The sequence below is a fragment of the Panthera tigris genome, chromosome B3, assembly GCF_018350195.1.
Source record: "Panthera tigris isolate Pti1 chromosome B3, P.tigris_Pti1_mat1.1, whole genome shotgun sequence".
In the NCBI taxonomy this organism is placed as follows: Eukaryota; Metazoa; Chordata; class Mammalia; order Carnivora; family Felidae; genus Panthera; species Panthera tigris.
In genome coordinates this window covers 37,685,875-37,708,507 of record NC_056665.1, presented here as the reverse complement: position 1 = coordinate 37,708,507, position 22,633 = coordinate 37,685,875, and the positions used below count along the sequence as shown (strand labels likewise).

General features: G+C 35.6%; 1 protein-coding gene across 16 annotated transcripts in view; it reads left to right on the top strand.

The window, feature by feature from the left end:
- MAP2K5 (mitogen-activated protein kinase kinase 5) overlaps positions 1–22,633 on the top strand; it is a 271,419-nt gene that overhangs the window by 100,226 nt on the left and 148,560 nt on the right. For all 16 annotated transcript variants that reach the window (XM_042988550.1, XM_007084542.2, XM_042988549.1 and 13 more), the window contains exons 11-12: positions 103–184; positions 19,957–20,018. In XM_042988550.1, the coding sequence (XP_042844484.1) occupies positions 103–184; positions 19,957–20,018 (144 nt within the window). The remainder of the gene's footprint in view (positions 1–102; positions 185–19,956; positions 20,019–22,633) is intronic.

Sequence of the window (22,633 nt, the reverse complement as noted above, 5' to 3'; positions counted from 1 at the left end):
GGTCATTTTTTTCTTACAAAGCAGCTTATGATATTGACTTGCAGGGTTTTGGTTGTTTTGTTGTGTTTTTTTTTAACTATTTTTGTCTTATTTTTATTACAGTGTGATTCATCATATATCATAGGGTTTTATGGTGCATTTTTCGTAGAAAACAGGATTTCAATATGTACAGAATTCATGGATGGTGAGTTTTCCCTATTATAATACTTTTAAAATGACTTGGGAGGCAGAGTGCTTTGAAACCTGGTTCTGATATAGACGTCAAGTAGAATTAAAAATAATTACAATATACCAATAATGACCTCCTTTATACTCTAAAACATCTAGTTTTAGAGGTTCCTGGTGTTAAATATTTACAGCTGAGCTATAGTTTCAAGAATGTAATTTCATTTACTTTTTATTGAAAATTTAAATAGAACAGATTAAATGCTGGCCTAATCGGTGGTTTGATATTTGATTCTTCCATACAATCTGTCTTTACTTGCAAAACAGATGTTCTGTCTTTTAATGTTTCAATAGCCAAAACAGATTTTCTTTTAAAGAAATCTATTAACCCAATGTCCTGTGTCTTTTACAAAGAAATCGGTTCTTAATTGCAAGATAAGAAATTGTTTTTCAACACAGCTGTTTAGCCAAGATGTGTTTAGTTTTCTTTGGACTCTAGCCCTTTCCTTTCATCTGTATTTTTCATTCATTTCTATTTTGGTAACTCTTTCTTGGTCTGAATATTATGGCAAAATGTAGATTTCTTGGTACCCTGTTCCTGAAATAATGTCATCATTGTTATTTACCCATTTTAAATCAAAGCAGTCTTTAGATTTTATATATTCAGTTTTTCAGTTTTCTAGCCCATTAAAACACAACATTTTTTAAAAGTTTATTTATTTATTTTGAGAGAGTGAGTGTGCGTGCACATGTGAACAGGGGAGGAGGAGAGAGAGAATCCCAGGCTGGCTCTGCACTGTCAGCATGGAGCCCACCGTGGGGCTCGAACTCACAACTCTGAGATTGTGACCTAAGCCGAAATCGAGAGTCAGATACTTAACTGACTGAGCTACTAAGGTGTCCTTCAGCATTTTTTCTTATACTTAGTTTATTTGGTGGGTTCTTAGTATGTAACAAAGTAACTAGTTCGTGCCTTGCAAGACGTTTTCAGAAGTTATCTTTGGTAGGTTGATACTATAATAAGGTAGATAATGTGTTCTAAATTCTGTTTCATATTAAAATATGCATTTATTGCGATGGCATATTTAATCACCATAAAATTCACCATTTTGATGTATACAATTCATTGGTTTTGAGTATTTTCACAAGGTTGTGCAAGCTCATCATCACTAATTCCAAAACATTTTTATTACCCCAGAAACAAACTCCTTAGCCATTAGCAGCCACTCGCTATTCCTCTAGTCTGTGGCAACTGCTAATCTACTTTCTGTCTCCAGATTTTGTACTCTTCACGTATATGGAATCATGCAGGATGTGGCCTTTGTGTTTGGCTTTTTATTTTATGAAAAAAATGTTTTAAATTTTGTTAATTATTTTTGAGAGAGAGAGCATAAGCAGGGAATGGGCAGAGAGAGAGGGAGACAGAGAATCTGAAACAGGCTCTGCACTGTCAGCACAGAGCCTGACACGGGGCTCATACCCATAAACTGTGAGATCATGACCTGAGCTGAAGTCGGACACTCAACCACCTGAGCCACCCAGGCACCCTGTGGCTTCTTCTACTTAGCGTAACGTTATCAAGGTTTCCATGTTGTAGCATGTATCGGTACTTTATTCCTTTTTATGGCTGAATAATAAACTACTCATTTAGCAGTTGGTGAGCATTTGGGATGTTTCCACTTTTGTGCTGTTATGAATAATGCTGCTCTGTATGTTTGTATGCAGGTTTTTCGTGTGGATAGAAGTTTTCAGTTCTCTTGAGTATATATCTAGGAGTTCAATTGCTCGGTTGTATGATAACCGTATTTGTAATTTTTTTGAGGAACTGTCAAACCATTCCATTCTATTTCACACCCGTTTGCATTCACAGCTGCAATGGATGTGGGTTTCAATTTCTCCACATCTTTGCCAACACTTGTTACTGTGTGTCTTTTTTAGTATAGCCTGTGAGAAATGATATCTTTTTAGTTTTGATTTAGATTTCCTAATGACTAATGACATTGACAATACTTCCATGTACTTGTTGGCCATTTGTATATCTTCCTTTAGAAATGTGTATTCAAATCTTTTGTCTATTTTTACATGGGTTATTTGTGTTTTTATTGTTGAGTTGTAAGAATTTGGTATGTATTCTGGATAGTAGTATCTTACCAGATGTATGATTTGCAAATATTTTCTTCCACTCTGAGTTGTCTTTTCATTTTCTTGATAGTGTCCCGTGAAGCATAAAAGTTTTAAAATTTTATGAAGTTCAGTTCATATTTTTTTCCTCTGGTGGCTTGTACTTTAGATGTCATATGTAAGAAAGTATTGTATAATCCAAAGTCATGAAAGTTTATACCTGGTTTCTTCTAAGAGTTCTATAATTTTCATTCTTAAAGTTTTTTTTTATCTATTTTGAGTTAATTTTTGTATGTGGTATAGAGTCCAAATCCATTCTTTTTCATGTGAATATCCAGTTGTCCTAGCACCATTTGTTAAAAAGATTATTCCTTCCCATTGAATTTTCTTGGCACTTGTCAAAAATTTATTGACCATGAAATGTATTTCTAGACTCTCAGTTCTATTCCATTGATCTATTTGCCCATCCTTGTGGCAGTACTAGACTGTCCTTGCTTACTTTTTTTAAAAAAATGTTTGTTTATTTATTTTTGAGAGATAGAGAGCACAAGCAGAGGAGGAGCATAGAGAGAGAGAGAGAGAGAGAGAGAGAGGAGACACAGAATCCAAAGCAGGCTCCGGGCTCTGAGCTGTCAGCACAGTGCCTGACGTAGAGCAGAGCTCGAACTCAACGAACCGTGAGATCATGACATGAGCTAAAGTTGGACACTTACCTGACTAAGCCACCCAGGCACCCTGTACTTTTACTTTATTATTCTGTGTTACTTTAGCTTTGTAGTAAGTTTTGAAATTAAGAAGTGTGAGTACTCCAACTTTATTCTTTTTCGAGATTGTTTTAGCCATTCTGGGTCCCTTGCATTTTCATATGAGTTTTACAATCAGCCTCCCAAATTTGCACACACACAAAAAGTCCAACTAAGATATTGATACAGATTGCAGTGAATCTGTACATCAGTCTGGGGAGTACTGCCACTTTAACAATATGAAGTCTTATACTTCATGAACACAGAGTATCTTTCCATTTATTTAGATCCTCTTTAATTTTTTTCAGTGATACTTTGTAGTTTTTGGTATTCAAGTTTTGCAGTCCTTTTGTTAAATTTATTCATAAATATTTTTGATGCTATTATAAATTGAGCTTTTATTTCAATTTTGGATTATTCATTGCTAGTGTATATAAATATAAATGATTTTTGTATATTGATCTCTATCCTGCTACCTTGTAGGATAAATTTACTAAATTTGTTTCTCAATCCTAATAGGTTTTTGTAGCTTCCGTAAGATTGTCTGTATAAAACATGTCATCTGCAAATAGACGTAGTTTTACTTCTTTCTTACCAACCTAGATGCTTTTAATTTCTTTTCCTTGCTTAATTACCCTGGCTAGAACCTTCAGTAGAATGTCAAATAGAAGTGGTGTGAACAGACATCTTCTTTTTCTCCTCATCTTAGATGGAAAGCTTTTAGTCTTTCACTATTAAGTGTGATATTAGTTTTGGGTTTTTAGTAGATGTCCTTTATCAGGTTGTCAAAGTCCCCTTGTCTTCCAAGTTTGTTGAGTATTTTTGGTTTTTCTGTGTTTGTTGAAATGATAATGATTTTTAAATCCATTTTTCTATAATTCCATAATTAAATCCATTTTTCCATAATAGTATTATATTAACTGACTTTTGCATGTTGAACCAATTTTGTATTCCTGAGATAATTCCAATTGGTCATGATGTATAATGCTTTTTATAAATTGCTGGGTTCAGTTTGCTAGTATCTCGTTGAGGATTTTTGGATTTATATTCTTAAAGAATATTGGTCTATAGTTTTCTTTTCTTGTAATGTCATTGTCTGGTTGTGGTATCAGGATAGTTCTGGCCTCAAAGGAGTTGGAAAGCATTTTTTCCTCCTCTAGTTTTTGGAATAGTTTATGATGGATTAATGTTAATTTTTCTTTAAACATTAGGTAGAATTCACCAGTGAAGCCATCTGGTCCTGGGGTTTTCTTTGTGAGTAGTTTTTATGGTCAAGTGGCATCTGTTGCCTATTATCAGGAGAAATCCAAGCACTTCTGCCCACTGCATCTTAGTATGGAGTTGCCAAGGAAAACACAGTGCAATGAAATGCTGGATTTTACAGTGCCTTACATAAAATTAAAAAGAGAGAGAGAGAGACAGACAGACAGACAGCAAGATCAGTTTGGGAATATCAGTTCCCTGCGGCCAACAGTAAGTCCTTCCTGGCAGCCTATACAGGGCCCTTGGCCCACACACACCCCTCATGCTGCAGCGAAAGGATCCTCCACCCCACCCTACTCCTGTGGTGTCAGAAGTACCGAAGGCTGGGGACATGTCTGAAGGTCATTGACACACATGCTTAAGCAGGACAAAGGAGTACACACTGAATTTGAAACAGGGAAAAACAGTCCAAAACAAAGAGGTAAGCCCAGCACAGGCTACGTGGGCTCTTTATCTGCTGGTAAGCAAGTGTTCCAGACCCATGGCCCATTCTTATGTGGCCACATCGGGTCCAAAGAACAGTGCACATAAGACCGTCTTACCCAACAGTGTTTTTTAATTGTAGTATATTACACAGATAACATATAATTCACTGTACTACCCATTTTTAAGTGTGTAGTTCGTAACTGGTAAGTACATTCACATTGCTCTGCAACCAGTGCCACCATTAATCTCCAGAACTCTGCATCTTGCAAAACTGAGACTCTGTACCCATTAAACAGTAACCCATTGTCTCCTAACCCCAGCCCCTGACTACTAACATTCTGGTTTTTTGTCTGCATGAATTGGACTACTCTGGGTACCTCATTTCAGTGGAATCATACAGTATTTGTCTTTTTTTGGGACTGGCTTATTTTACTTTGCATAATGTCCTCAAGGTTCATCCATGCTGTGGTGTGTGTCAGAATTATTTTCCTTTTTAAGACTGAATAATATTTGTGAGTTTTTTGATTACCAATCCCTTTAATAATTATATGTAGTTGTAGGTTTATTCAGATACGTATTTCTTCTTCAATTTTGATAGTTTGTAGCTTTCTAGAAATTTATCCATTTCATTTAGATTACCTAATTTGTTGATACACAGTTGTTCCTAATATTCCTTTATAATCATTTTTATTTCTGTAAAGTTGGTGTTAATTTTCCTTCTTCTTTCATTGCAAATTTTAGTAATTTGAGTCTTTTTCTTTTTCTTCCTTCCTTCCTTCCTTCCTTCCTTCCTTCCTTCCTTCCTTCCTTCCTTTCTTTCTTTCTTTCTTACTTTCTTTCTCTTTCTTTCTTTCTTTCTTTCTTTCTTTCTTTCTTTCTTTCTTTCTTTCTTTCTTTCTTTTTTATCAGTGTAGCTAAAAGTCAGTCAGTTTCTTTGCCTTTTCCAAAGAACCAACTTTGGTTTCTTTGATTTTCTCTGCTGTTTTTCTCTGCCTTAATATTTGTTTCTTCTACTAGCTTTGGGTTTAGTTTGCTCTTCTTTTTCTAGTTTTTTAAGGTGCGAAGTTAGGATACTGATTTGAGATATTTCCTACTTAATGTAGCCATTTGCAGCTATACATTTCCCTGTAAGTACTGCTTTAGCTGCATCCTATAAGTTTTGGTATGTTGTGTTTTCATTTTCATTTAGTTTAAAGTATTTTCTAATTCCCCCCAAAGGAGAAATCACTTGCGATTTCTTTTTTGACCCATTTTCCATTAGGAATGTGTCATTTTCCACATTGAGTGTTCTTCTGTTGTTGATTTCTAATATTCTTTTGAGGTCAGAGAACATACTTTGTATGACTTCAGTTCTTTTAGATTTATTGAGGTTTGTTTTAATGCCTAACATTCTATTCTGGAGAATGTTTCATGTATACATGAGAAGAATGTATTCTGCTCTTGATGGGTTAGATTTTCCTTAGATGTCTGTTAGGTCTAGTTGATTTACAGTGTTGTTTAAGTATTTTATTTCCTTGTTGATCTTCAGTTTAGTTCTATTTATTATTGAAAGGGGGATATTGAAGGGGCACCTGGGTGGCTCAGTCAGTTGAGCGGCCAACTTTGGCTCAGGTCATGATCTTGCAGTTCATGGATTCGAGCCCCATGTCAGGCTCTGTGCTGATGGCTCAGAGCCTGGAGCCTGCTTCGGATTCTGTGTGTCCCTCTCTCTCTGCCCCCCACCCCGCTTGCGCTCTCTCTTTCTTTCTCAAAAGTAAATAAACAAAAAAAAAAAAGTGGGGATATTGAAGTCTCCATCTAATATTTTTTGCTTGTGTATTTCTCCTTCAATTCTGTTAATTTATGCTTCATATATTTTGGCATTCTGTTGTTAGGTGCATGTATGTTTATAGTTGTTATGATCGACTCTTCAGTCATTATAAAATGTGTCTCTAGTTACTATATTTGTCTAGAGTCTATTTTGTCTAATCTTAGTGTAGTCATCCCAGCCCGCCCATTGATTCTTATTTGTTTGTTCTATCTTTTGCCACTGTTTTGCCTTCAACCTGTTTGGGTCTTTGAATCCAAAGTGCATCTCTTATAGACATCATAGAGTTGGGTCATTTTTAAATCCATTCTGCCAATCTGTCAGTGTTTAATTCATTTACATTTAATGTAATTACCAGCAATATCTGCCATTTTACTACTTGTTTTCTTTAGTTGTATTCTTTTATGTTCCATTTATTCATTACTGCTTTCTTTTATGTTAAATAGGTATTTTTAATGTATTGTTTATATTCTCGTGATTTCTTTTACTATATTTTTTGAGTTATAGTTTTGATTTTCCTAGAGATTACAATTAACATCTTAACTTCTGACAACTTAGTTCATATTAATATCAACTGTTTTCAAGTCTGTAAAATTGTTGCTCCTAATAGCTCCATTCCATCCCCCTCCTTTGCGCTGTTACTGTCATAGAAGTTACATCTTTATAAGTTGTGTACATATTAATGCAGATTTTTACTTACTGCTTTGTGCAGTTCTGTTTTTTTTAATTTTATTTTTTGTTTTTTAAAATTTAAAAACAAATCCAAATTTGTTAATTTAAAATCCAAATTAGTTAGCATATAGTGAAACAATGATTTCAGGAGTAGATTCCTTAATGCCCCTTACCCATTTAGCCCATCCCCCTTCCCACAACCCCTCCAGTAACCCTCAGTTTGTTCTCCATATTTATGAGTCTCTTCTGTTTTGTCCCCCTCCCTGTTTTTATATTATTTTTGTTTCCCTTCCCTTATGTTCCTCTGTTTTGTCTCTTAAAGTCCTCATATGAGTGAAGTCATATGATTTTTGTCTTTCTCTGACTAATTTCACTTAGCTTAATTTCACTAATTTCACTTAATACCCTCCAGTTCCATCCACGTAGTTGCAAATGGCAAGATTTCATTCTTTTTGATTGCTGAGTAATACTCCATTGTATATATATACCACATTTTCTTTATCCATTCATCCATCGATGGACATTTGGGCTCTTTCCATACTTTGGCTATTGTGGATAGTGCTGCTATAAACATGGGGGTGCATGTGTCCCTTTGAAACAGCATACCTGTATCCCGGGGATAAATGCCTAGTAGTGCAATTGCTGGGTCGTAGGGTAGTTCTATGTTTAGTTTTTTGAGGAACCTCCATACTGTTTTCCAGAGTGGCTGCACCAGGTTGCATTCCCACCAACAATGCAAAAGAGATCCTCTTTCTCTGCATCCTCGCCCACATCTGTTGTTGCCTGAGTTGTTCATGTTAGCCATTCTGACAGGTGTGAGGTGGTATCTCCTTGTGTTGTTTTTTTTTTTAATTTTTTTAATGTTTATTTACTTTTGACAGAGAGAGAGAGACAGACTCAGCATGAGTGGGGGAGGGGCAGAGAGAGAGGGAGACACAATCTGAAACAGGCTCCAGGCTCTGAGCTGTCAGCGCAGAGCCCGATGCGGGGCTTGAACTCACTGACAGTGAGATTATGACCTGAGCCGAAGTCGGACACTCAACTGAATGAGCCACCCAGGCACCCCTCCTTGTGGTTTTGATTTGTATTTCCCTGATGATGAGTGGTGTTGAGTATTTTTTCATGTGTCAGTTGGCCATCTGGATGTCTTCTTTGGAGAAGTGTCTATTCATGTCTTTTGCCCATTTCTTCACTGGGTTATTTGTTTTTTGGGTGTTGAGTTTGGTAAGTTCTCTACAGATTTTGGATACTAACCCTTTATCTGATATGTCCTTTGCAAATATCTTTTCCCATTCTGTCGGTTGCCTTTTAGTTTTGCTGATTGTTTCCTTCGCTGTGCAGAAGATTTTTATTTTGATGAGGTCCCAGTAGTTCATTTTTGCTTTTGTTTCCCTTGCCTCCAGAGACATGTTGACTAAGAAGTTGCTGCGGGCAAGATCAAAGAGGTTTTTGCCTGCTTTCTCCTCAAGGATTTTGATGGCTCCCTGTCTTATATTTAGGTCTTTCATCCATTTTGAGTTTATTTTTGTGTATGGTGTAAGAAAGTGGTCCAGGTTCATTCTTCTGCATGTCGCCGTCCAGTTTTCCCAGCACCACTTGCTGAAGAGACTGTCTTTATTCCATTGGATATTCTTTCCTGCTTTGTCAAAGATTAGTTGGCCATACGTTTGTGGGTCGATTTCTGGGTTCTCTATTCTGTTCCATTGATCTGAGCATCTGTTCTTGTGCCAAGTTCTGTTTCTTTTTAAATTTATTTCCTTTTTTTTTTTTTTTTTTTTTGAGAGAGAGAGAGAGAGGAAGGGAGGGAGTGAGGGGCAGACAAGGGGGGAGAGAGGGAATGAATCCCAAGCAGGCTCTGTGCTGACAGCATGGAGCCTGACACGGGACTTGACCCCAAAAACTGTACAATCGTGTCCTGAGCTGAAATCAAGAGTCGGACACTCAACCAACTGAGACACTCAGGTGCCCCTACAGTTCTCTTTCAGTCAGACAGGAGAAAAAGACTTACAAACAAAAATACATTTATCCTGCCTTTTATATTTACCTATATAGTAACCATTACCAGTACCCTTTATTTCTGTGTGTGGATTTGAGTTACTATCTAGTAACTTTCCTCTGAAATTCCTTCAGTTGGAAGGGACTCCCTTTTATTTCTTGTAGGGTAGGTCAGCTAGTGATGAATTCCCTCAGTTTTTGTTGATTTCAGAGTGTCTTATCCTTCACTTTTGTAGTATAGTTTTGCTGGATATAAAGTTTTTGGTCAACAGTCTTTTTCTTTCAGCTATTTGAATATGCCATCCATTGCCTTTGATCTGCATGGTTCTGTTAATATTTTTGAGAATTTCTTGTATTGCTTCTCTTTTGGCTTTCAAGATTTTCTTTTGTCTTTGTCTCTGGACAGTTTCATAATGTATCTAGGTGTTAGTCTCTTCATTTATCTTGGAGTTTATTGCATGTCTTTGATTTGCAAATTAATGGTTTCATCCAATTTGGGAAATATATGGCTGTTACTTCTTCAAATATTCTTTCTGCATCTTTCCTTCTCTTTTAGGTCTCCTATAATGCATATGTTGATATGCTTGATGATGTCTTACAGGTCTCTGATAATGTGTTCATTTTTCTATTCTTTTTTCCTTCTGTTCCTCAGACTGGATAATCTCAATTGACGTATCTTTATATTCCCTGATTCTGTTTTCAGCCTATGTAGATATATTCTGGTGAATAATGTCTTATTTATTTTTAACTCCAGAATTTATTTATTTTTACGTATGTATGTGTATATATATATATATATATGTACATATATATATATATATATATACACATACCTATGTGTGTATGTATGTATATGTGTGTAGTTGTATACTTTCTATCTCCTTATTAATATCCTTTATTAGGGGAGACATTATCTTCATACTTTAGTTCCTTACATGATTTCCCACAGTGTTTCTTAAATAGCTCATTAAAGATTTTTTTCTAGTAAGTCCAACATCTGAGCTTTTGTACAGATAGTTTCTATTAATTGCTTTTAGTCTTGTGTATGGGTCATACTTTTTTGGTTTTGTTATTGAAAACTGGACATTCAATTTTATTTTTTAAATAATGATTCTTTTTTATTTTTATTTATTTTTTAATTTTGAGAGAGAGAGAGAGAGAGAGACTGAGCACAAGTGGGATAGGGACAGAGAGACAGGGAGACAGAATCCAAGGTAGGCCCCATGCCCTAAGCTATTAGCACAAAGCCTGATGCAGGGCTCAAACTCGCAGACTGCGAGGTCATGACTGAGCCACCCAGCTGTCCTGAAAACTGGACATTTTAAAGTAAATACTGTGTTAACATTGGAAATCAGATTCTCTCTCATCCCCAGAGTTTGTTGCTGCTGTTCAGTGACTTTTCTGAAGTATTCTGTCATGTTTATATCTTTGGTGTATGGCCACTGAAGCCTCTTTTCAGTGAGCTTCCAAGTCAGCTAATGATTGGACAGAGATTTCCTTAAATGCTTAGAGCTATTAAGTCTCTTTGTCTTTGTTGAGGGGGGTTCCATGTGTGTTTGGGGCACATCTTCAACACTCGCGCAGGCAGTTGGTAACTTTGTCTTAGTTTTTGCTTCCTGCTTGTGCAGAGGTTCCTGGTCAACCCCAGTACCTGCTTACAGCCTCCTCAGAGCCTTTCTAAGCATGTACACAGCCGTATGCATGCACATATCCTAGATTCCCAAGAATATGATAGAATTTTTCAAAGCTTCTATGGACATTGCATTTCCTAGATTTCCTCTTTAAGATTTTTGTTTAGCTAGTTCAGCCCAGCTGTTATCCACCAGCTCAGTCAGTTGCAAAGTTAATCAGTTCTTTCTAATTGTTTTTAACAAATGCCCCAAAGGAAAAGACTTTTTGTACTAGGCAACCTATAAGTCAGGTTGAATAAAGGCAACATGTCCAGGAAGGTCTTCCAGGGAACCACCAGACAGGCCAAAAATAAAACTTTTCTGAGAAAGTGTATTTGAGGGAGCACCAACTCAGTTCTACCTGTACAGTGCCCCCCCCCCCCCCCGGCTGCTGTGTTCCCTGGGATTGCAGGCTGCTGCTTTTCAAGGCTTCAGTGAAGCTGGAGAGGAGGCACTGGGAACAGGGCAAGTTAAAATGCCCCAAATCTTCAATAAATGATTTTTGGGTTGCTGCAGTCCTTTTACTCATTCCCAGAGTTCTGCAAAGATTGGTCTGACAATTTTTGCCTATTTCTTTATTGCTTATGTGGAGAAGAGAATTTTCAATGGTCCTTACTCTGTCATTTTTGCTAATGTCACCTTTTAATTACATTTTTAATGCTTTTTTAAAAGTTTCATTTTATTTTAATTCCAGTGTAGTTAACATACATGTTATATTGGTTTCAGGTGTACAATATAGTGATTCAACAATTCCATACATTACCTAGTGCTCTTCACAACAAGAGTTCTCCTTAATGCCCATCACCTACTTCACCCATCCCCCAACCACCTCCCCTCTAGTAACCATCAGTTTGTTCTCTACAGTTAAGATTGTTTCTTGGCATATTTGTCTCTCTCTTTTTCCCCTTGCTCATTTGTTTTGTTTCTTAAATTGTACCTACAAGTGAAATCATTTGGTATTTGTCTTTCTCTGACTGACTTATTTCACTTAGCATTATACTCTCTAGCTCCATCCATGTCATTGTGATTGTCAAGATTTCACTCTTTTTTAATGGATGAATAATATTCCTGTGTGTGTGTGGACACACACACACACACACACACACACACACATACACACACACACACACACACACATCTGGGCTCTTTCCATAATTTGGCTATTGTTGATAATGTTGCTATAAACATAGGGGTGCATATATCTTTTCAAATTAGCATTTTTTTATTGTTTGGGTAGATACCCAGTAGTGGAATTACTGGATCATATGGTAATTCTGTTTTTAATTTTTTTTTTTTTTTTTTTGAGGAAACTCCATTGTTTTCTACAGTGGCTCTACCTATTTGCATTCTCACCAACAGTGCAAGAGGGTTCCTTTTTCTCTACATCCTCACCAACACTTGGTGTTTCTTGTGCTGTTGGTTTTAGCTGCTCTGACAGGTGTGAAGTATTATCTCATTGTAGTTTTGGTTTGCATTTCCCTGATTGTGAGTGATGTTGAGCATCTTTTCATGTGTCTGTTAGCCATCTGGATGTCTTCTTTGCAGAAATGTCTGTTCACGTCTTCTGCCCATTCTTAATTGGCTTATTTGTTATTTAGGTGTTGATTTGTATAAGTTTTTTATATATTTTGGATACTGACCCTTTTTTGGGTATGTCATTTGCAAATATTTGCAAATATCTTCTGTAGGTTGCCTTCTAGTTTTGTTGATTATTTCCTTCGCTATGCAGAAACTTTTTATTTTGATGTAGTCCCAATAGTTTATTTTTGCTTTTATTTCCCTTACGTCAGGGGACATATGTAGAAAAATGTTGCCATGGTCAGTGTCAGAGACCCTACTTCTTGTGTTCTGGGACTTTTATGGTTTCAGGTCTCATGTTTAGGTGTTTAATTCATTTTGAATTTATTTTTGTATATGGTATAAGGAAGTAGTCCAATTTCTTTTGCATGTTGCTGTCCAGTTTTGTTGAAGAGACTTTTTCCCATTGGATATTCTTTCCTGCTTTGTCAAAGATTAAGTGACCATATAATTGTGGGTTTATTTCTGGGTTTTCTATTCTGTTCTATTTTGGTACCAGTACCATACTGCTTTGGTTACTACAGCTTTGCAGTACAGCTGGAAGTCTGGAACTGTGATACCTCCAGCTTTTTTTTTTTTTGTCAAAATTGCTTTGGCAATTTGGGTTTTTTTGTGGTTGCATATACATTTTAGGATTTTTTTTGCTCTAGTTTTGTGAAAAATTTTGTTGGTATTTTGGTAAGGATTGCATTAAATCTGTAGATTGCTTTGTTAATTACTTTTATAATATTTGTTCTTCCAGTCCATGAGCATGGAATGTCTTACACACAGAACATTCTCCAGAATAGATCAGATATTAGGCCACAAAACAAGTCTTAACAAATTAAAAAAGATCTTGCATGTTTTCTGACTACAATGCTATGAAACTAGAAATCAACCACAAGAAAAAATCTGGAAATACTGCAAATACATGGAGGTTAAATAACATGCTACTAAACAATGAATTGATCAACTGAGAAATCAAAGAAGAAATCTAAAAGTACATGGAAACAAATGAAAATGAAAACACAGTGGTTCAAATGGGATGCAGCAAAAGTGTTTCTAAGAGGGAAGTGTATAGCAATACAGGCCCACCTCAAGAAGTAAAAAGAAATCTCAAACAACCTAACCTTACACCTAAAGGAGTTAGAAAAAAGAACAACAAACAAACCCCAAAACTAGCAGAAGGAAAGAAATAATAAAATTAAAGCAGAAATAAATGATATAGAAACTAAAAAAGCAAAAACAATAGGACAGATAAATGAAACCAGGAGCTAGTTCTTTGAAAATATAAACAAAATTCATGAACCTCTAGCCAGTCTCATCAAAAAAAACAAAGAGACAGGGCACAAATAAATAAAATTACAAATGAAAGAGGAGAAATAACAACCAACACTACAGAAATACAGTTGTAAGAGAATACTCTGAAAAGCCTAGAGGAAATGGATAAATTTTTAGAAACATATAATCTACCAAAGCTGCAGCAGGAAGAAAAAAAAATTGAGTAGACCAGTTACAAGCAGGGAGATTAAATCAGTAATCAAAAAACTCCCAATGAACAAAAGTCCAGGACCAGACAGTTTCTCAAGCGAATTCTACCAAACATTTAAAGAAGAGTTAATACCTACCCTTCTCAAACTATTCCAAAAATATAGAAGAGAACGGGAAAATTCAGTCTATGAGGCCAGTGTTACCCTGATACCAAAACCAGATAATGACAACACAAAAAACAGAACTACAGGCAAATATCTCTGATGAACATAGATGCTAAAATCCTTGAGAAAATGCTGGCAAACTGAATCCAACAATACATTTTAAAAATCGTTTGCCTCAGTCAAGTGGGATTTATCCCCAGTATGTAAGGGTGAATTCAGTATTTGCAAATCAAAGTGATACATCACATCAATAAGAGAAAGGATGAAAACCATATGATGATTTCAATAGATACAGAAAAAGCATTTGACAAAGTACAACATCCATTCATGGTAAAAACTCTCAACAGAGTAGGTTTAGAGAGAACACACCTCAACATAATAAAGCCTATATATGAAAAACCTAAAGCAAACATTATACTAAATGGTGAAAAACTGAATGCTTTTCCCCTAGAGTCTGGAAGACAGGGATGCCCACTCTGACCACATTTATTCAACATAGCACTGGAAGTCGTAGCCATAGCAATCAGACAAGAAAAAGAAATAAAAGACATCCAAATCAGCAAGAAGTAAAACTTTCACTGTTTGCAGATGACATGATACTATACATAGAAAACCACCAAAAAAACTACTAGAACTGATAAATGAATTCAGTAAAGTCACAGGATACAAAATCAATGTGCATTTCTATATACTAATGGAGCAGCAAAAGAGAAATTAAGAAAACAATCTCATTTACAGTTGCACCAAAAATAGTAAGATACCTAGGAAGAAACCTAACCAAAGAGGTAAAAGACCTCTATTGTTAAAACTGTAAAACACTGATGAAAAAATTGAAGATACACATTTTTAATATATTAAGTCCTTATCTTAAAACATTCACTTTGCAGCCTATATTTAAATCTCTTTTTTGAGGCAACTCCTTTCTAGACTTGAGCTGCCTAAAGCCGCTCTCTTACTGCTGCTTGACGGCTTCCCTTACTCCACGCTAATCAGTCCCAGAACACTAAAATTTTCCACTTTTTACATTTAGCTCTCCATTTCTTATCTTTCTGTTGTTTCCCACATCAACTATCCTAAAATTTTATTACCCTCTTCCAGATCTGACCTCCTTTCTCCTTCAAAGATAATGAAGACTTTCAGGTATGAGCTCTCACAATTCTTTGCTCTTCCATTATCCATCTGTAGCTTAGCACAAGTAAGCCAACATGATCCTCCTTGCACATGAAGGGCTGCATAAGGTCAGTCCCTTATGTGCAGCCCTTATGTCAGTCCCACATGTGCATACACTTAGTGAAGTTCTCTCCATCCCTCAACCTCTTTCTTTTGTATCTTCATTCTCTATAATACGGCAAAATGTACCCAAAAAATATTTGGACCAGAAGCTGTGTACCACACTCTATCATTTCTTCTCTTCCCTTCCCTTGCAATGAAGCTTCTTGACAATTTTCTCCCAACCCTAGTGCTATTCCTTTAGTGTAGATTCTCACTATCTATTTTAATCTCATATTAGTCATCTATATCCAGATATTTATTGAACACTTTCCTTCAGACACTGGTCTCAACCTGGGGACACAAACAGTAAATAGGACTTAATTCCTGTCATTATGGAACTTAAATTCTAGAAGGGGAGCCTGAGAAGAGACACATAGTACATTCTCAGAGAGAGTTAAGTCTCATTGGAACATAAAGCAGGATAGATGATGACTAATAGGAGAGGAGGTGCTAGATAGGATGGTCAGGGATGGCTTTTTTATGGGAGTGACATTTTAGCAGATTTTAATGTCAATGAGCCATTCGCGGAAGGTCATGGGGAACATCTTTGAGGAAGACAGAGTATCTGTTATAAATACTCCAAGGTAGGAGCAAGCTTGGTATAATGAAGGCCCCACAGGAAGGCCAAAATGACTAGTGAGTATTGATGGGAGGACCTGGGACCAGAGAGGGGGCCAAAGAAGTAAGTTGAAGCTACATTGTGTAGGCCTTATAGAGCATGTAAGGAATTTGTGTTTTCATCTGGATTAAGATGCCACTGGAAGTGTTCAAGTAGGGGACTGATGTGATATGCCTTCTCATTAAGTAAAACTAAATCTACTCAGAAATGCTCAAATACAGCTTCTCAGAATATATGCCCATGTTTTTGGATTACTGTCATTGGAACAAATTTTTTTCTCAAAAACCCATGTTGCAGAGAAAGAAAAGGAGTATCAAGTACTCCTTTGAGTCCTTGAAACAAAGGGCTCTTTATTTTTACAAGTAGCAGAGTCTAGGAGAGCTTCTTCTGAAATTTTTGCTTATGGCTCCAGATTTTAATTTTATTAGTATTAATAATAATCATGGTCATTTTAAGAAAATTCTGGGATTAATATGACAGTATTGTTGCTTCTCATTCATTAACTACATATTTGTATTTTATCCTACATTCAGGGCACTACTTTATGTTTAGTCCTGTGTTAGGTTAAACACAGACCTCACAGCCATGAGTCCTTTTTGCTTAGTTGCATGAAAATGATGGCCCTAATTCATCAAGAGAAACATACAGTTTGGTAGTTGAGATGGGTTCTTTTGCTAATTTGTTAGCAGTCTTCCTCCTGGTTCCTATGGTGGATTGTAGCATGAAATGAAATGACTGGCTAGGGGTGCTCTGAGGCCAGAGAATACAGAGAAGTGACAGGTCACAGAAAGCAAACCAGTGACGTCACCTTGGAATCACGAATAGAAGGTTTAAACCAACTGTGTAACATAGAAATGAGTTTCTAAATGCCTTGAATACCAGTGTCTCAACTAAGATTAAACTGTCTGAGTGTGTCATGGTAATATCACATTACATTAAACTGTAAAAAGTTCACATGTGATTCTCAAGCTCAATGATGTTACAGGGAAACCTTTTAAATGTTTGCAGTTCTGGGAGTTCAAAGGCCGAGACCTTTCCTGAGCTCTCCCATCAACTGACTCACGGCCATGACTAGAAAACTTACTTTCTGGGAGTCACTTTTTCCCATTTGTCGAATAAAGTCATTGGACTGTTCTTTAATGTCCCTCTAGCACTAATGTTGGGTGATATGATGAGTCTAAGAATTGCCTTTTTGGGATAGGCCTGAAGGATAGAGATGATAGTAAAACTCAGTGAAAATTAAACTGTAAACTCTGTCATTTTTAGGCTAAGACTTATTTAGTTGCACAAAGAGAACTACTAAAGCTTAATAGGAGCTCTTGATTCTGAGTGGAGCTGCCAGATCCTTTTTTTTGCCTCTGACAGTTATCTCTAATGATTATGTCAAGGACAGGATGAATCTGTGATGACACAAAGCCAGTATGTGAAGATTTACCCATGTGGATGGCTAAGAAGAGTGGGATATAACTGAGATTAAATGGATATTTACAAAAACCAGTGAAATACCTCAAAATGAGATTCTTTTTTGGCTTGTTCTGCCAATAAGAGTAGTAATGTAATCTTTGGCTTTTTGGTTTAGACTGTTGTCTGTTATCTGTTTAGCCAATTAAATCCTGATTTACATCTTATGTATATATATATTTTTAAAAAAAGCATCTCCTGTTAGGACTTCTTACTAGTCTATGTGAATGAATTTGCACCTCCTAGTTTTGAGCCAGTCAAGCTGTTCACTTCACAAGGGATTGGTCTAGTAAACTGCATTTGTCAGTCTTCCAAATACCAGCATGTAAAGCTCCTTGCAACTGCCAATTCTTCTGAAAGATCAATGAGAACATGAAATGTTTTCTTAACATATTTTCACTTTTATTGCATCTATCATAAAAATGCTATTTAAGTAAATAAAGATGGTTCAGTTCATTGCAGAAGTGTCTTTTTTTTTTTTTTTTTCATTATCTTCCAAGGAACACTCATAGCCAAAGCATAAAGTTTAGTCACACTGTGGTTTTCCAGCTTCTTGTAAGAATCTGGAAACTACAAGCCATTTACCTAAGGAAGTGATCGTTTTTCTACTGTAAACAGAATAAATACAAAGTCAGTAGCTATATATATATATAGTATATATATATCTATGCTATATATATATATACTATATATATATATGGCATATATATATATATACTATATATATATATGCTATATATATATATACTATATATATATGCTATATATATATATACTATATATATATATATGCCATATATATATATATAGTATATATATATATATACACACACACACATATATACATATACATGTATACATATGTATACATATACATATATATGTATATATGTGTGTGTGTGTGTGTATATATATATATATAATTTGTTTTCATAGGAAAAAATTTTTTTTCTTATGTTCAGCTTTAGGAAAATTTGGCATATAAAAATATTCATATCTGTGAAATATACTTAACTGCATTTCAAAACAATAACATGCTCCATTTTAGTATCATATGAGGCATACTTAGAAATCATCCAGTAGTAAAGTAGGTAAATATGAATTTTTAGCCTTTGATTGAAATGGAAATGATTTTTCAAATATCCTGGATAATTCCTTTATAGAACTGAAAGACTAAACCTCAACTTGACTCAAGGAAAGGTTATTACCTGTTGTTAAATAGGTCTCATACAGTCATATTGTTAACATGAGCGAGGTAGTGGTTCTTTGCATATCTTTCTGAAAATCTGTGAGATTGAAAATTTAACAATTGTACCCAAATTTATACTTGCAAATGAATATTGGTTCCTTTAAAATACTTGCCGAGGATAAGAGACTCTTAAAACCTGAGAACAAACTGAGGGCTGATCCGGGGGGTGGGAGGGAGTGGAGGGTGGGTGATGGGTATTGAAGAGGGCATCTTTTGGGATGAGTACTGGGTGTTGTATAGAAAACAATTTGACAATAAATTTCATATATTAAAAAATAATAAATAAATAAATAAATAAATAAATAAATAAATAAATAAATAAAATACTTGCCGAGGAAAGTTGTGCGGTTATTTCAGTGATGTTATTGTTGGCTGCGGTCCCTTCTTTTGAAACTGCTTTCAGAGCAGTTCTACCTATCTAGTGAGGTTCACAGTGATTTTAATTTATCCGTTTGTTCACCTGATAGATATTTATCAAGTAGCTGCTATCTTCTAGTTGTACTAATTTCTAGGTTGATGAAAATTTAAAACAAGCAAACAATGTAGCCCTTCATTTCCTATGTGCACAGTCTAATGGTTTTGGTTTCTGGAACTGCCAGAAGCTGGATTTGGTAAAGATGAAGGATGATAGTGAATACCATTTCAGTGACAAATATGATACAAGGAGATTGGTTTTTCTTTTTTTTACTTCATAAAGTGGTTTTCAAAGTGGTATCAAAGAGAATTTAAAAAGCAAACAAAACCCATTTTGAACTAAGTATCTTTGGAATAGATTGATTGCTTGTCTTGGTACTTAATTTGAAGGGTAGTATTCATTAGACAGATGTCAGTATTACTACTTTATTAGTTTTTATGTGTATTTTGGTCCTTATATTCACCACCTTTTGTTTGGTTAATGTGAAAATTCTAAGATGATCCTGGTTTACATTTGAGAGTAAGATAGATACCTGAATGTGGTTGAGCTGTTGGCCTTTAGTTTTGAGTATGTATTTAAGTTTATGTAAAGTGCAGAGTCTTGTGCTGCCCTTGACTAGTTTCTTTCAGTTTTCACATGTAGGCGATTGTACTTAGAAATAAAATGGAGATACCTAATTATGCTTCATCTGGAAGTATGCTATTATGTTATAAATAAAATTGGACTAAAAACCAATTCTACCATAGACATCCAATGTATAATATAAGAAGAAAAAAAATATTCTCCCAATGAATGCACAGAGGAAGGGCCCAATGCAATGTTCTGGTAGTTTTATTTATAATAATGAAACATATCTGTCTCTACAGGAGGATCTTTGGATGTATATAGAAAAATTCCAGAGCATGTCCTTGGAAGAATTGCAATAGCAGTGAGTATATATGGCTTCCGCCTTATGAAATTTGGATGATTTAATTTTTCTAGTCAAACCTGTTCTCCTTATATACTCAGAATATTGTGTTCTTTTTCTTCAATCCCTGTTGACTTGCAGGGCCTTCTTAACTCTTCTTTTCTTGTCATTTTTGTGTTTTCTTCTTTTATAGACCAAACCACAATAACAACATAGTCACAGGACATCCTTCAGGCTTATGGGTGTTGTGACCTATTATACTTTTTTGTGTTTGCAGAGACCTTAGTACACTTGTTAGCCAGTAAAATTTCCAGGTTCTTTAACAAGAAAGTTGTTTAGGGGACATTTTGTAGTTACAGGCATATAATTAGAAAATACTTGCAGAGTCAAAATTATTAAAATAAAACTACTTATAAGAAAAACACGACTTTATTCTTAAAGATTTTTGCAGACTTTTTGTGTTTTTGGTTTTTAATTTTTTTTACCAAGTATATCTAGGAATTTATTCCCTTTGTGATTAAAAGCAGATTTTCTGTTTTCTGAATACACAAATAAATTGACACAATATGTCAACTCAACTAACATTACCATATAAACTCCAGATTTCAAGTTTGGAATAATGTAGGCTACACAGTGTCTAAGAGAAGTCATGAGGTGGTGGAATAGTAAACAGTTGCTAATCTAAAGGCACTCTGATAACTTAAGCAGTTTAATGCAGAACAAAGCGATTATACCATGTACCATTTAATTAAATGGCTGATTTTCACATTCATTATACATCACACTGACAACTCAGATCCTTTAATCCAACACGGACACTTATTTAGTCTTAGTTCATTGTAATTCACAGCTTTCCTTTCTTCTTTCTAATTATTAGTATGAACTGCCCAGGGTGAGGAGAACTTTCTTTTCTGATGCTATTGCTAAGTAGCTTCTAATCTACATGTTTAGGTAGATTAGTTTAGTATGAAATTTGAGTACTTAAATCACTATTTTAGATGAAAATAAAAATGTTTCATTTCCTCTTTTAATCTCAGAAGGGAATGAATGCTTTGTGGCTTTTGGCAGTTCTTGGCTCTAAAGTTTAATAACACGTATAATAAAGGGCAAAAAAAGGCAAAGATACCAAATGAAAAGGAAAAAAGTGTATGAGTTCTGTATACTCACTTATGTGTTGAACTTGGCTAAAATAGGAATCTGCTTTCTTCTGTTAGAGAAGCATGTTCTTCCTGGACTTCATAAATCTTACCTCCCTCTTGTGTAGGGCATCCACACAAGGCCATTGTTCTTTTCATTTCTACCGGCGTGAGAAGCCTGTGAAGTGAATGGAGTCAGCAAAAATAATAATAATAATAATTCGGTTTCAAATACCAGGTTTACCTATTGGGTAATTGAAAATACGGCAAAAATTATTTTAGTGAAAGGCACTCAAAATAAGCACTAGCCCAAAGCATTGTTTACATTTGCCCTTACATTTTTTAAAATTAGGGTTTTTTTCCCCTAATATGTGTCCAATTTCTTTAGCTTTTATGGCTCATCAGGTCGTAGTAATGAAAACTGCCTGTGGCCAGAATAAAAGAAATGCTTTTGATAATTTTGCTCTTCATCTACTACTTTTTATAAAGTCTGCTGGGGCCTAAACTTGTATAATGCCTCCAAAGTGTATTTTTTTTGTTTCATGTAATTTGAGTAGGCTACAAACAACTAATCCTGTGTTGCAGCTGACAAACACAAGTGGAAGCGTTCTCCCAGTTAAAATAAGACTAGCGAATTGATGGTTTCCAGGTCATGGTTTGTAAAAGTAAATAAATACTCTCATAGCCTGACTGGGTTCCTGGTATCCTTAGTTGTTTCTCCTCTGGTATTGTGAAGACAGATCATCATCTTCTGTTCCCTTGGGTTCCCTCAGTGAGGCCAAGGAAGCACGTGTGTGCTCTTGCCAAGTCAGAAGCAACAGAATCAGATGAGAGAAGAGGGAAATGGGTGCATGTTGAATACCTCCTGTGCCAATTGTCGATACATATTTTATGTATAAATTTTATGTCATTTAATCTTTATGGCAAACTCTGTAACGGGTAGGTTACTGAACATATGTGATACATGGCAAGATGAGATTTAGAGAAGTTAAAGTTACCTACAACTAATCAGTAATAATTTGAACCCAGGGCTGTTTCACTCCAGACCCCATGCTTTTTCATGCTGCTTTCCTAAGAGAAGGAGAAAAAAGGGGAGGAAGGACTGAAAGGGAGAACAAGGGTACAAAGAAAAGAAAAAGGAAAAAAGGAGAAGTACATAAGAAAGTAATGGAGTGACACATACAGTTGCTTCAGATTCTTTTCATGTCTTAGAACCACATGTAGGCACCTCTCCCACCCCCAATTAACTTTATTTTCCAGGTTCTAATAATCTGGCATGCTGTGGAGGTCCAAAGATCCAAGGTTCATTATAGGATGGCCCCCTGTCAGCCTTGATGATATGTTGTTCAAATTTTCTCTTGTAGGATATATGGCAAGAGGATATAAAAAAAATTAATATAAACTGGCTGATTTCAGCTTCTAGCTTGCTCAGTGATTTTTATCTGTTTTCCATTTGAATGTGGTCTCCGAGAAAGAGGAATGCCTTCTTGCCATTCCCTG